Source organism: Dipteris shenzhenensis, chromosome 21, assembly GCF_047967505.1.
Source record: "Dipteris shenzhenensis isolate YYH24624 ecotype China chromosome 21, Dip_SZ_1.0, whole genome shotgun sequence".
NCBI lineage: Eukaryota > Viridiplantae > Streptophyta > Polypodiopsida > Gleicheniales > Dipteridaceae > Dipteris > Dipteris shenzhenensis.
This window is the reverse complement of record NC_141616.1, coordinates 30,431,486-30,446,556: the sequence shown is the minus strand read 5'-3', so window position 1 is coordinate 30,446,556 and position 15,071 is coordinate 30,431,486. Positions and strand designations below refer to the sequence as shown.

The 15,071-nt window shown below is 41.5% G+C and overlaps 1 protein-coding gene across 8 annotated transcripts in view; it reads right to left on the bottom strand.

Moving 5' to 3' along the window:
* Positions 1–3,408: 3,408 nt before the first annotated feature.
* The window catches only part of LOC147888738 (S-adenosyl-L-methionine-dependent methyltransferases superfamily protein), a 147,844-nt gene continuing 136,181 nt past the window's right edge, over positions 3,409–15,071 (bottom strand). For all 8 annotated transcript variants that reach the window (XM_087392499.1, XM_087392495.1, XM_087392501.1 and 5 more), the window contains one exon: positions 3,409–3,760. In XM_087392499.1, the coding sequence (XP_087248625.1) occupies positions 3,632–3,760 (129 nt within the window). In that variant the 3' untranslated portion in view covers positions 3,409–3,631. The remainder of the gene's footprint in view (positions 3,761–15,071) is intronic.

The following is a 15,071-nucleotide window of genomic DNA, read 5'->3' as shown; positions in this document are numbered from 1 at the left end:
ATACCATCTTAGTATAGCATGTGGTCGTAGAGGAGAAACCTTAGTTTGTTGAGTGTACACCTACTACATCTTTTATAATCCAATGGACCATCCAATGAGTCTTGCATAGAGTAGGAGCATCTGGACAGGATCAATATTAAAGGATGTATAGACGTTCCATGTAAGTAAATCATTCAAACAGCTCACACATACATATAATCTTCATCTCCCTTGTTGCCAACTGCACTAACAAGAAAAGGAAGCCCTTGTCCACCCACCTTCAATTGGCCATACCATCAAGGTTAATCAAGTAGATGTGAACTTTATATGTATGATACTCCGTAGAGTCTTGTTGCAAACTCTCGAAGTATAATTCTATGTAGAGTGCACTGTGAGCATGATGACCTGCAGCCTATTAGGAAATGGAGTCAAGTTGAGTGATCCTTGGATGTGTTTTAGTCTAGTGTGTACTATGGATGCCACATGTCATATTGGGATATCCCATATACACTTTGGTATTCTAGTGTTTAGTGTCTAGATTATATAAAGGTGTACTTGTGTTGTGTGTCACATCATAGGAGTCAACATCAAGCATTCTCAATGTAAGTATTTCATTGATTTAGTACTTTCATTTTCTTCTTCCATTAGTTACATTCTTTGCTTTCCTCTCCTCTTCAACCCTACCTCCTTTCCCTACTCCTCTATGCTTCAACATATGGTATCAAAGCCAGCTCTCCTCTCTTTCTTCCTCCTTGCTTCTCTGAGGGAATGAGGTTGAGGGAAGCCAAAGGAAGCTACTCTCCCTGTTTCCTTATGGAGAGTCTACCTTAGCCTCTTCATTCCTTCTCCTCGTCTTACTTGGCTACCACTCTACTATGCCCTCTCCTCCTTCACCGTGACCTCCATTCCCTCATTGACGCTCTTCACTTAGCTCTTGCTCATGTTGGTTGTAAGTTTTGATTCAATAGCTACTGAGGTTGTTGGTATACAAGCCGCATTGGAGCTACGACGGTTGGTTGCTGCATGGAGACCTTGTGATTTGCTACGTTGGTAACTACATGGAGACCCTGTGATTTGCTACGTTGGCTACTACATGGAGAAGACGCATTGGAGCTGCAAACGCCACTAATTCATGATTTCGTGGCATGAAGAATCTCGAGCTCCTGCAATTCATGGAGGTAGTCATCATTTTTGCTACTACTTGCTAAGTTGGAGACATAAATTCAGAGATTTTCATCAAGCATTAAGGTACACAATATTTCACTTCTTTCTTGCTTCACCTTTGCTAAAATGGAGTCTTCTAAGTCTACTATTATCATTGAGACCTTCTCTGGCAAGAACTTTCCCACATGGCAAACCAAGATGAGGCTTATTCTTATGAAGGACGGTGCATGGAATGTTGTTATTGGAAAAGACAAAGACTTTAACAGACCAGAAGAAAATTCTACAATGGAAAAATCTCAATGACAAAGCTCTTGCTATTATTGGTTTGGGTTTGTCTCATGAGGTTATTCATCACTTAGATTTTGATTACACTGCACAAGAATTGTGGGAAAAGCTAGAACGCTTGTTTGGTAACAAAATCATCAATTCCAAAGTATTTCTCAGACAGACATTCTTTAAGGTTCAAATGAAGCATGAAGACTCTCTCAATGCACATTTGAATCATATGGAATCTCTCATTACCCAACTTGCTGTGTTGAAGGCCCCCATTGGGGAAGAAGATCACGTTACTATCCTCCTTTCTAGAATTGAGGATATTCCTAAATATCGTGACATTATTCCAACACTTTGTGTGGCACGAGATATGAAAATTGATGAGATTGTTGTGAAGCTCATAAGGATGACCATGTCCGTGAGGAAATGGCATTATATTCTAAGCGTTAAAAAAAATTCAAGTCTCTCAAGTGTGTATTGTAAGAAGCTTCGCCATACAGAAGATCGTTGTTTTCAGAAGCTTGCAAGCAACAAACTAAGGACCATGCTAACTTAGTTGCAACTACCACTAGTAAAGAAGAAGAAGACATCCCTACACCAACTCATGCTCTCACTGCTAAAATTCGGCATCTCTTTCTTCCTCAAGAGGTAGATGAGGATGATGATTTTGTTTTCTAAATTTGTCCATGAGTCATGGGTACTCTGCCCTGAGTAGTTTCCCCAAAATGATTGTAAGAATCTCATGAGTGTCTGCGTCCTTGAGTCAATAAAGGTTCACAACCTTGAATAGTTCTCCTAAAATGATGTATTGCTTTATTATGTGTGGCTCCATGTCACTAATTAGTCCCGTTTTGAAGACAACATGGGGATGTATTGTGGGAACCTCATTGTATTGGTCTTTGATGGGTCTTTTTATTAGGTCTGGCCGTCCCAAGATGTTGTAGCCACTAGACCTATGAGCTGGTCATGTAGCCATGCTAAGACATGAGCCTCAGAGTCATGTTGAGTCTCAAGCCATGAGAGTGCTTGGATCAACCTTTGAACATGCTTAGACTTTAGCCTCTAAGTTACATGGGGTGCACAGATTAGTAGATCCCATCATTACCATGTTTTGTTCCCGGTTCCATTTCAGTAGTCCCTCACCTTTCCTCCATGGGGGAGTGTTGGGAAATGGAGTGAGCCTTGTGTGTGTTCTAGTCTAGCGTATATTATGGATGCCACGTGTCATATTGGGAGGTATCCCGTATCCACTTTGGTATTCCAGTGTCTAGTGTCTAGATTATATAGAGAGTACTTGTGTTGTGTGTCACATCATAGGAGTCAACATCAAGATTTCTTAATGTAAGTCTTTCATTGATTTAGTACTTTCATTTCTCTTTTTAGTTCTTTCCATTTCCATTTCCATTAGTTGCATTCTTTGCTTTCCTCTTCGTCTTCCTACCCTACCTCCTTTCCCTACTCCTCTATGCTCCAACACAGCCTCTAGAGGAATATCTGCTCCCCCATAATTTACCCAAAAAGTACCTACATAGAATGATCTCAGTCAAACTATTGAGTCACATAGGAGGAATTTCACCTGTGCATGCTGAAAATATGCCTAAAAGAAGCATCTCTCTAACCTCAGCAAGAAAGCATGTCCTCTAATAAAATGTGCTAGAGTAGCTGGTTTCATAATGAAGCTATGTCTTGGAGTAATGTACACAAGTAGATAAATGGTATACATGCTAGACTAAATGGCTCATGGTGCACTCAAATCTTACGAGTATTAAAGATCGTGACCTTGGCTTCACATCTCTGCTTTCATAGAATGCCTGCAGCACTCCCCTGTTGTGTCAAGATCAGCACTACATCATCAGTGTATAATGGGAACTAGAGTATGTGATAGTGAGACGATCCCTCCCAACCCAATGTGTTCAGAATGGATGCTAATTCATCAATGTAGACAGTTGAGAGAGTGGGAATTACAGCAGCTTATCACAAAATGAAGTACCTTGGATATTAAAACTTTGGCAAGGCCAAGATAGGTTGCTGTCCGCTTCATTGGGCTCACTATCAGTACTATGAAAGATTGAATTTGTGACCATACTCTGAGGTGCAGGCACCAGGAACTTCCCAAGAAAATTCCATAAGTTCACTGCTGATTCAGCTTCAAAATCCAAATATAGAGACGGCAGTAGGTTAAAGTAGCAGCACTCATGATTTGGTGACAAGAAAACTACAAAACATTGACCACTACATTGGTCAAATATTCCCCTTCAGGATATGCAGGGTCAATTGTGTGATCAGATGCTGCCCCAGCATATCTCAGCCGTCTTAGTTTCTTTCCTGCTGACAAAGCTGATGCCTGGATTAACAATTAAAATCAACCATCAGCTTGACCACATCTTTTGCACATAGAAACACCATCGCCATTTAGTCATACCAATCAGCCAGTGAAATCAACTTATACAGAAGACTTAATAAGCTCTCATTCGACAATACAGACTAGTGGTAGTGGACAAAGCCAAAGCTGCAACACAGGCATACAAACGAGGAAAAAATGGAATAAAGCAAAAGTGAATAAAATAGACACTAGTGGTTTAAGTTGGCCCGAGGCTTAAGCTAAGTGGTCAGCGATTGCAACACATTTCTGTTTTTGAAAGCTTTCATCATGGGAAAATATGGCCATGGATTTCATCTTTGATCTTTCGGGATCGAAGAATGGACTGATGGAATTTAAACCATTATTGACAGATTTAGTAAGCAAGCTCACTTTATTCCTGTGAAGAAGACCATCAAGGCGGACCACATGGCCAACTTCTTCAACCAAGGGATGCCCAAGTAAATAGTAAGTGACCGAAACCCCCGAATGACCACGTTGTTTTGGAGAGCCGTAAATTGACAACATTGGGACTAAGTTGGATTTCTCATCTTCTTTTCACCCCTTAGTCAAACGGCCAAAGCAGAACTACAAATTTCACAATTGCTTGATTTTTTTAAATGTTGTGTATGAATGAAAGCTTAGTGGGAAAAGTGTCTTCCTCTAGTGGAGTTTGCGTACAATAACACCACTCACTGTTCCACAGGGAAAGCCCTATTTGAAATGATCTATGGAAAGGTGATTCTACCACCTATTTTAAGGACCAAGGACGAGTTTTTTGCAGCTGATCCGTATGCTTTTTCTCAGGTTCGAATGGCCATAGAAAGATCTAGAGACAAACACAAAAGAGCTGCAAATAATCACAGAAGAGAAATGAATCTTCAAGGAGATTGCATATTTCCCAAGTTTAAAGCTAGGCTCCACCCAGGAAAAAGAGATTGATCAGTATGCTTTTTCTCAGGTTCGAACGGCCATAGAAAGATCTAGAGACAAACACAAAAGAGCTGCAAATAATCACAGAAGAGAAATTAATCTTAATGAAGGAGATTGCATACTCCTCAAGTTTAAGAAAGCTAGGCTCCACCCAAGAAATAAAGAGAAATCCTGTTATTGACTACGGTCAAAGATAGTTGAATTTGGTTAACTAGAACAAGTTTCATTTTTCCTTTGCTTTGCATTGGTTAATGAGCACTTTGGGGATGCCCACAAGGGACTAGGATTAGTCCAAGAGCTAGAATGCATGCATTTGCTAACCTCTAATGGGTTAAAGTGTTGAATATTATTTGTTGAAAGTGTAGGACCTTTGAGAGTGCTAAATTTCCCACTTTCCAAAGGGAAAAGCACTAAGACTAGTGGTGCCCACTTTACAAGAAGGCCAACTTAAGCAAAAGCAAGTTGCAGAGCCAACTTTTTGGAGAACGCCCAAGAAAGCTCAGTTTTTGGAAAAGCTGGTCTATTCTAGGCTAAAAAGCCCTAGCTTTCAGAAAGCAGGCCCCAGCTTTTAGAAAGCCTACGCTTTCGGGCTGCCCGCTCCAGTCCAAAAATTCAAAGCCTTTATGCTCTCTCGAGAATTGTGATCTGTACTCAGCTCTTGCTCCCCTGTGAGCCACCTTGAACCACAGAGCTGACTACGGTCAAAGAGTGTTGACTTCGGTCAACGAGACTTGGCATGCGCCAAGAGGGTTAACCACGGTTAACCAAAATGTGCCAACTTCGGTTGGAGAGTTTTGCCAACTTCGGTTGGAGAGACTTGGCTATAATTAAGGCGCCTCGACCCTTGGTCAAAGCTCCTTAATTATGATCAAGAGTGTTGACTCCGGTCAACCAGAGAATAAATATATATTTTTATATTTGTTATGTGTACACGTGTTCAGTGGGGACACCCACCGTGACTAGAATTAGTCCACAGTGTGTTATTTGCATGCAAAGCACTAACAATTAATGGGTGTCATGGTGGTGCGCTTTAATTAATTGTTGCAGGTACTAGCTGCTTGGGTGTTGAGATATCGAGGGGGAGTGTTGAGATATCGAGCTCCACTCGTGATGTGCCAGGGTGACCGTTGAATAGATTTCTATTGCAATAAAATGGACATCTACTCTCCAAGGTACCCAAGCTCGCTTGAAAGTCTTGAAGGAGCAGATATGAGGTATGAGGAACCTCTTTATAGACAAGGCAATGAGAGACAAAGCCTGAGCATCTCTGGCATCCCATCTCCTCTGATTTTTTGTAGGGGCAGCAAGTGCAGCTACTACTAACTACCTGGCCTGAGCCTACTTCCCCACTGGGCTTGCATCCTTGCTAAGGTGTACCAGGAGCAATGACTGCATCTCCTAGTTGGGCATCTTCACCCATAACATAACTCCTTAGATTCTTTCCAGCCAAAATATTCTTGACCATAAAGCTCCACAGGGCATAATTGGCACCATCCATTTTATTCTCCTGGACCAAAATCTCCTGATTCTAATTCTGAGCCATCTTCAAACATGGATGCACAAACAGTTCTTGAAATTCATGTGCTGTGGATTATACTACAACAACAATAGACCACTATTCCACAAGCCAATACTTGGCTAGGCAAATGCAGCCTGAATATGGACTGTTTGAAAAGTTCCAAGGAGCATTGAATATGCCCCAAACAAGCCAATGCTTGGCTCTAACAAAGCACAAGTGCCCATTGAATTCTGAGTGTACCTAAAAAGAACATACTCAAGGCACTACAAATGCAAGCAAAGGAGATGAAAATAAAACTCCAAATTCAAGGTAAGGGATGATTGAAATCTTACTAGGTATTGATCTCAGATTCAGATTCAGAGCACCAAAACCATCTCGAAAACATGCCAAAGATGGAGTGAAAGCTGTTCCAAATGACCCACAAATGTTCCCCCAGTCAAACATTGACTAGTAATGCAATAAATGACTGATTTTAACCTCTGTTTTGGTCAAAACAGTAAATTCCAGAACTGTATTTTTGAGGATAAACATAAGAGTGCCAAAGCTGAGCTGCCGGAGCAAAACACTAACTGAAAAAGTCGAAATCGGGTAGTAGACAGCTCCAAAAGCCTCGGAACAATCTCAAGCTAGTAGACAGAAAAATAGGTCTGCAAATGACCTTGAAAGTCGTGCTACTGAGTCAAAACAGGGGTGAATCATCGACAAAGATGTGCTGCAGCAGAAGCTTCACCAAAAAGTTGGTTGACCAGCTGTAAATCAGCTCCAAATAAAGGCGGCCAGCAACAAAATCCCTCCAAGAGAGGGATGACTGCTCTAGGAAAAGAAAAACAGCAAAAAACAGTAGCAAAAGGTTGGCGACCAGAGGGACACCTGTTGCAGGTTCACAACCTGCTCCAAAGTGGTTGCCTAGTCAAGACTCAAGAGATCCCTGTGGGAGGCTGCAGGAAGCAAAAAATGGGTTGACCAGCAGCTGCAGTGACTCGAAATCTTCTGCAGAATGGGCGATTTTTTATAAAACAGGGGCGCCCTGCTGAGGAGCTCTCCAAGAGCTCTCCAGATGCAAAAAAAAGGGAGGCTGATGCAAAAATGTGCTGGATAGCAGTAGTTTTTGCGACAAAAATGAGATTCTACATCCCAAGGCTGCGGGAGGGAAGGGAGGTGTGTGGGAGTAAGGGACAGCATGCTTTGTTACCAAATGTGAGAGTTTGGAGATGGAGAGAGCTAAAAAACGTGGAGCTTACGAGAATGAGTACAAGAGGGCTGTCAACATGACAAAACGTTAGGGTGAGCCTGCTGAGTCAAAACTAACTGTACCACTAACTCAACCACTAAATGTGGTTGGGGGGAAACCTTAGAAGAAAAAAGTGCCCCTACCCCTTCTAACTAACTAATACATTGGCCACTGCCGTAAGTATTACAATATTTCCAAGAATACAGCCAGGCTGTTGGCTCTGCCTCATTTACCTATGCAACAAATGCCCTGACATTCGATCCAGAGAGTCACACGTGAGCAGATATATGCCATGACATTGAGTTTGGAGTGTCATAGACGAGAAGATATATGCACAGCCCTATCACCACTCAATGGTACGCAATCAAGCAAAACTGACTGTACCACTAGCTCAACCACTAACTGTTGTTGGGGAAAACCTTAGAACGAAAAAGTGCCCCTACCCGTTGAGGTAACAAAAGAAGGGGAAAAGAAATGAAAGACTCTCAAGACTCAGTACAAGACTTAGGAGATTGCCTTCAGTCAAATAAGATCTTCATTACATAACTCAAAATGCAAGACACACTCTGGAAGAGCTGCTTCATCTGGCAAAGATATGCCCTCCCCATTCTTCGTCCACTAAACGTAATAATAGAGACCAGTAGTCCCCATGCACCTCTGAAAACAATACCTCTACATGCAAACCCACAAATAAAACCTCCTTTACAACTGTATCAAGTTCCAAGGATAAAATCATTCTTCAAAAACAAAAACCAATCCAGAAACCACCAAGGATCAGAAGAGTAGGTAGCTGTGACAATACGAGAGCTATGAGCACGAGCCACCAGAGTCAGGTATCCAACTGACTATAAACACTCACTGACTCCCCACAGGAACGAGATTCTGAATGAGGACTGACCAACAACTATCAAAACAGGACACACTAGAACATCCCACCCAACACCAGAGTAAGCATATCAAAGTATGTATGTTCTGAAAACTGTATCTCCCTGTGATCAAACCATATGCTGAATATTTTCACCCAACCAACACCTCTGTAGATTCATAATACTCAGCTTCTCTCCCTTCTTCATAAAAACAAAATTCATCTCTGCATCCCCTTAGGTAGAAGCCAACAAACTGCCCATATTACAGACTTGTATCTTCCATTTCTCGGCTTCCTCCACTAACACCAGGCCACAGGCCTTCTTACACACAGCTCTCTTCAATGAGCAGTACAGGCAGCATGGAAGTACACAACTCAGGTCACCTTCCAACTTCGAAAACTTCTCCAAATTGCCTCATCAAATCTCAGGTTGTACACAAACAATACAGTGGTTATCTTTGGGCAGTAACTGAGCAGCTCCTTAGACAGCTTCTTAACGATACACAACACACAACACTTTCACGTTCAGCATCAAATCATGATGCCCGACCACCTTCCAATGTAGCGACTTCTCAAGGTCACGTCAGCAGAACGGCAGAACTCCACAGGCGACAATTCTTCAATTCCATAGGCAGCCCCTCACAAACTAGGCCACGACCTTCTCAACGTCGATCAGCTTCCTCCATACGCAGGCTACGGGCAGCATCATCACGATAAGGAGAAAAAGCGGGTACTCACATCGGTCGCCTCTCGACCTTCTTCCCACACACTTTCTCTCCTCTCTGCTCTCGTCTGCTTCCTCCTCGACGGTTGCCTCTCGATCCAAGGTCGGTTCAGAAACAGTCACCACAACTCCTTCACTTACACCTCCTTCTTCCTCGCCTGTGTCACGTCCAGTTCTTCCATGATCTCCTCTCTCACATCAAGCCGTTTCTCTTCCACGATGTACAGGACAGGCCCCTTCACCTCACTTTTTTCGTCCGCTATCTTCCCTGCTCCCTTCTTCCTTTTTTTCTCCCATCCCCCACACAGGCCGCTTATCTTCCCTTGTTTTCGAATCCGCCACCCTGCTTCTTCCCAAAACTTCCACCACCACGTGCATGCTTATCCAGCCACCTTAACCAAAAAATCACGTGCATGTTCTCTGGAAACTCCATGCCACCTCAACCAAAGTATTAAAGTCCTCCCCAAATCCACATAAACTGTCACATAAAATCATAGCCCCCCAACACAAATGTGCACATTTAGACCTTTTCCTCCATATTTTTCACACACATGCATAGCTCGCACGTGAACACAAATGGACACACCAAAAGCCCTCTCACAGGAATACTGGAAGACACGATTTTTGAGACATTTCATGCAGACATGACACTCCCACCCAGACCACACACATTGGATACCAAAACCTCTGGAAAGCTCGGTGCTCCCATACTCACATCTCATCATTTCCCAGGTTAGTTCCTGCCAAAAAGTTTGTTTAGTTTCACAAGTCTGAAACCATCAGTCTTTTACATGTGCTGCCAGTTACATTGGCTTCTCACACACTGCCTACATCCGATCACTATCTAATTTATGGTGCCTACCCTCATGCATCATCAAGGTGAAAAAAATATCTACAAATTTTATCCTATCACCGTCCTAAGTAACTAATACATTGGCCACTGCCTTAAGTATTACAATATTTCCAACAATACAGCTAGGCTGTTGGCTGCCTCATTTAACTATGCAACAAATGCCCTGACATTCAATTCAGAGAATGACATGTGAAAAAATGTATGTCCTGACATTGAGTTTGGAGTGTCATAGGTGAGAAGATTTATGCACGGCCCTATGATCACTCAATGGTATGCAATCAAGCAAAACTGACTCTACCACTAACTCAACCACTAACTGTGGTTGGAGGAAACCTTAGAAGGAAAAAGTGCCCCTAGCCCTCCTAACTAACTAATGTATTGGCCACTGCCTTAAGTATTACAATACAGCCACACTATTCGCTGCCTCATTGACGTATGCAACAAATGCCCTAACATTCAATTCGGAGAGTAACATGTAAGCAGATATATGCCCTAACATTGAGTTTGGAGTGTCATAGGTGAGAAGATATATGCATAGACCTATGACCACTCAATGGTATGCAATCAAGAAAAACAGACTGTACCACTAAGTATGGTTGGGGGGAAGACCTTAGAAGGAAAAAGTGCCCCTCAATACATTGGCATTACAATATTTCCAACAATACAGCCAGAGGCTATTGGCTGCCTCATTTACCTATGCAACAAATGCCTTGACATTCAATTCGGAGAGTCGCATGTGAGCAGATATATGCCCTGACATTGGTTTTTTTTTGTTTCAAAAAGATCACTTCATTAAGTATGATTGAAAACCACAAGAGCAAGCTCTAATGCGGGAGTACAACATGCCATGCATGAGAAGAAAATAAACAGCTAAAAAAGAGCTAACAAAAATCTAAGGTGGAGGCTGAAAATTCCACCTCAACCCTGAATAAGACTCAAAGAAGAAATCCTCTCCAAACTCTGGCATTGGTTTGGAGTGTCATAGGTGAGAAGATATATGCACAGCCCTATGACCACTCAATGGTATGCAATCAAGCTAATACCTGTAGGGCACTGAGCATCTTGGATTGTTTTGCATTAAGTGATTCAGATTGGGTTGGTGACTGCAATCCGCAAATGAAAATTGTTTCCTTCTTGGCAGCTCAAGCATATCTTGGTTGAACAATAAGCAATCCACTGTGGCCACCTCCTCATGTGAAGCTGAGAATAGGGCAGCCTTCACAACAACACTTAGTGTCTAAGGATCAAAAGATTGTTTTGGGATCTTCATGGAAGTTGCAATTACCCTCTCCTACTCTCATTGACAGTCAAAGCGCTATTGTCGTAGCACAGAATCTTGTGTTTCATGCTCACACAAAACACATATGAGATACACCACTATGTCAAAGAGAGATTACACTGACGTAGCATGAAATCTTGTGTTTCGCGCTCACACGAAACACATTGAGATTCGCTATCACTATGTCAAAGAGAGATTACATGTAGGAGAGATCACCCTCATCTATTTCCCTTCACATGGCAATGTTTGAAATTCTTCACCAAAGCATTATCCGGAAAGAATTTTAAGGCTTTCCACAAAGCTTAGGCTTGATACCTTGTGGTGATTGATCTACTTGCCTGAACATGTTCACACTACCACGATAAGGGAAATTTGTTAGATTATGAGATGTGGTGTGAACACACTCTGAGAGCACTTTCCCTCAGTTTAGGAGGTCTTTTCTCTTAGGGTTAGTATGAGTTAGGATATAATTCTTATTTCGCTATTCTTTGTAACACAACCCTTACATTTTGAACACATTTTCACGTTCTGGTGGTTCTCCTCTCACTCCCATTCCCACTAGAGAATAGCCCATTCGCAAGTTTACACTTGAGAATGCCCAGAGTTTTGAAACCTCCTTGATAAAGATTATAGATTTTAATTGGCATGGAAGTAGCAACTACAAACATTTTAAAGCAAAAAACAAGCAGTAGTCTAATGACCAAATGAGGGTGGACCAACCAAAACCTATCAATGAAAATAGGTTAGAAAGATTTCTAAAGAAAAAATAGATCCTTAAAAGAAGATACAACCTTGCTTACATGAAGCATTATGTAGCATATGAATCTTCAAAGGTGTCCTTTGTATTAGATTCACTTTTGAATAATAGAACTTAATAGAGTAGCCTATCATGTAGAAGAAAAAGTCCTATAAGACCAATTTCATTTCTAGATTAAATGATATGCATTTTTGTAGGTAACCATTGGGCTTCATATTTTCACCTTTTTCTATAAATTTTTTAAGGAATCCTTCCCAAAATTGAAAAGGCAATTTTGAACGAATGAAAAAAAAAAACTTGGAATACATTGATAGGAAGATTTCGAGGACCCTAAATTTGAACTGCTAGTGATAGGAACCATATACCTTTGTAAGACTAGAATATATCCAATTGTACAAATTCAGGATTTTGTTGAAAGAATTTTGAACTACTAGTGATAGGAACTAGGTGCAACTGATAATATTGTACATCTTGTTTTGCATGCTAGGACTAGCTGTTGAGAGCTAATTGATTTATTTGAATACAATGTGTGCTTTGTGCTCGGGAAACAAGCAAGGGTGAAGAAAGGAGAGAACCACATCTAGACCAAAACAACAAACTTTCATTCTTATCCCTCGAACTGTACGCCCTTCTCTCTCCTCGATCCCATACAAAGTTATATATATGGAAAGCCATCCACTCAAACCATCCAAACACTTTTCGTACGCCTATTCACACTACATATCACACTCCTTAATCAAACCTCTCTAACACCCCCATGGGTACATGACCCTACACTTACTCATCTAATTGCATATCTCGGGTTACAATGACCCCATTGACATGAAACAAGCCCCATCTGAAAGCCGTTTCGACACCCCACCTCCCTCTGGACTCCAAAGCAAAGGTGGATCTACAATAAAACTCAACATAGCCTTCTATACAATGTCACTAAAATTTGCTAAGCACCTCTAGTAGCAACAAAATAAATCATCACATGACACTGTTTATTTGCATGAAGATTGGAACTAGTTATTTATTGTGGAGCTAGTTGCAGATAGGCCAGAGGCTTGGAAAAAAGCATGCAGACAAAAAAGCAGTTGCACCTCCCAAAAAAATGTAGCAGTCACTATTTTCGTCATAACTTTTGATCTGTAGCTTAGATTAGGAGCTCTTTTTTTTGTTGTGAAGCAGAGATTGAGCTCTACAACTTTCGAAATCAGGGTCCAAATCCGCTAGAGAAGGGGTTGAAAATGCAGAATACAACAAGCGACCTGGTTTGTCTATATTGGAAGGCTGCTCCAATCTTGCAGCTAAGATTTTCGGTGGTCACAGTCGTAATGTATGATTGTCTTGTGGAAAATCAACTTGAAGGGTTGCAAATCGTCAGAGAAATTGTGCATGTTATGCAGTATTTTGGAGCCATCAATTCTGACCTTCGTTCCTCTATTTTCTTAAATGATGAGAGGCCGTTTTTAAGCATGTTGATGAAATACACAGGTTGTGCCTTCATCTGCGCTGCTCTTATTGTTTTGTGAGTTGAAGGTTTGTTATAGTGGTCACGCACGGTCTCTCTATTTCTCTTATCACCGTTTTGGAACCCTAGCGAGAACTTTCCTCAGGAGCTTCCTATGACTAAGGAGAAGTACTCATGTCACGTATGTAGTTGTTGTTACAAGAGCGAGACCAACTTTCTTGGATTGCCTAATGAGGGTGGACGAATATGAAGAGAGAAGAGGAGAAGAGTGGAGATGAGGAGAGAGGACACAACTAGAGCGGACACCACAAATGATTAACTTACACTAGATTTAGTCGAAAAGAATGAATATATACAAATCTCCTTTAGGGTTAGGATTCCCAACCCTTGTGCCTTTTAGTCCTCTTTTAGTTAGTGCTATGCACAATATTAAACATGATGTTGAGATGAATCCTCAATACCTTCCCTCAAGATCAACATCATGAAGTAGGCCTTCCCCAAGATAATGATTATGGAAAATCAAAGAAGAACTGAACATTACATTCCATCACAACCCTTTAATGGGAATGTCCTTTCTCTGAGTCAAACCAAGAGCTTATCAATGCTTCTCATTTCAAGTGGTTTGATAAAAATACAGAGAATGATGTCACAATGTCGTAGCGTGATGTCACCAAGTAACACTCTTTCTCTGATGAAATGCTCTCTGACATCAATGTGCTTTGTCCTAGAGTTATATATTGGATTCTTGGCTAATGCTTGAGCCGATTAATTATCATAGTATATTATTGTTGACTTTGACTCATCAAAGTAATCTATTTCTGACAATACTATTCTAAGCCATATAGCCTCACATGCACCTGTTGGAGTGCTCTATATTCTGCTTATGTTGAGAATTGCTTTGTCTTTCTGAGCATATGTCAACCTTGCTAGTGATTTGCTTTCCTTAGTAGACCATCTGTGTCAGCTACCTTCTCTTTTGAAGCCTTATCTTACGTATCACGGGAGTAGCACCTTTCTTTTCCTCCTAGCCAATTCTGCCAAGACTCCCAAGCAAGAGAGATAGAGCTGTAAACGAAATCACGTAAAACTCAATCCTTATCTTCTCTCTCTAGCCTTGACAGACCCCAAATCCCTAGATAGATCTAGATGCCACATGTCATCCATATAGGGCCTTCCTAATGCAACATTTCACCCCTCTCTTGGGATGCATTTAATTCCTTGCCCCTAGGCACAATCTTTGCACTAGGCCCTTGGTCTCAGATCTATCTAGTCTGGTGCTATCAGCCCTCACCTAGGACCTTGACATTAATCCCTCCCGATCAATTTACATAAAGCGCAAACACATATATTACAAAGATAGATCCTATAAGGGAAATGTCGACTGATTCTTCCGAGGTCATGCTACCTCGGCTAGAGCGTAACATTCCTTCCCTCTTCAGACATCAGCGTCCTCGATGATAAAGTCTGGGAACACTCTCCGCAACTGATAAACGGATTCCCAGGTAGCTTCGGATAGAGGCTGACCATGCCATGCAACCAACACCATGGGTATCTTCCGATTTCGTATTTGCATTGTTCCTCGGTCTAGGATTCTTGTTGGTTTGCGCCTTGCAATATCCTCTATCTCCTGAAACAAAACCACACCTTCGATTAGTGAGTCACCAGTATGTAAAAATTTC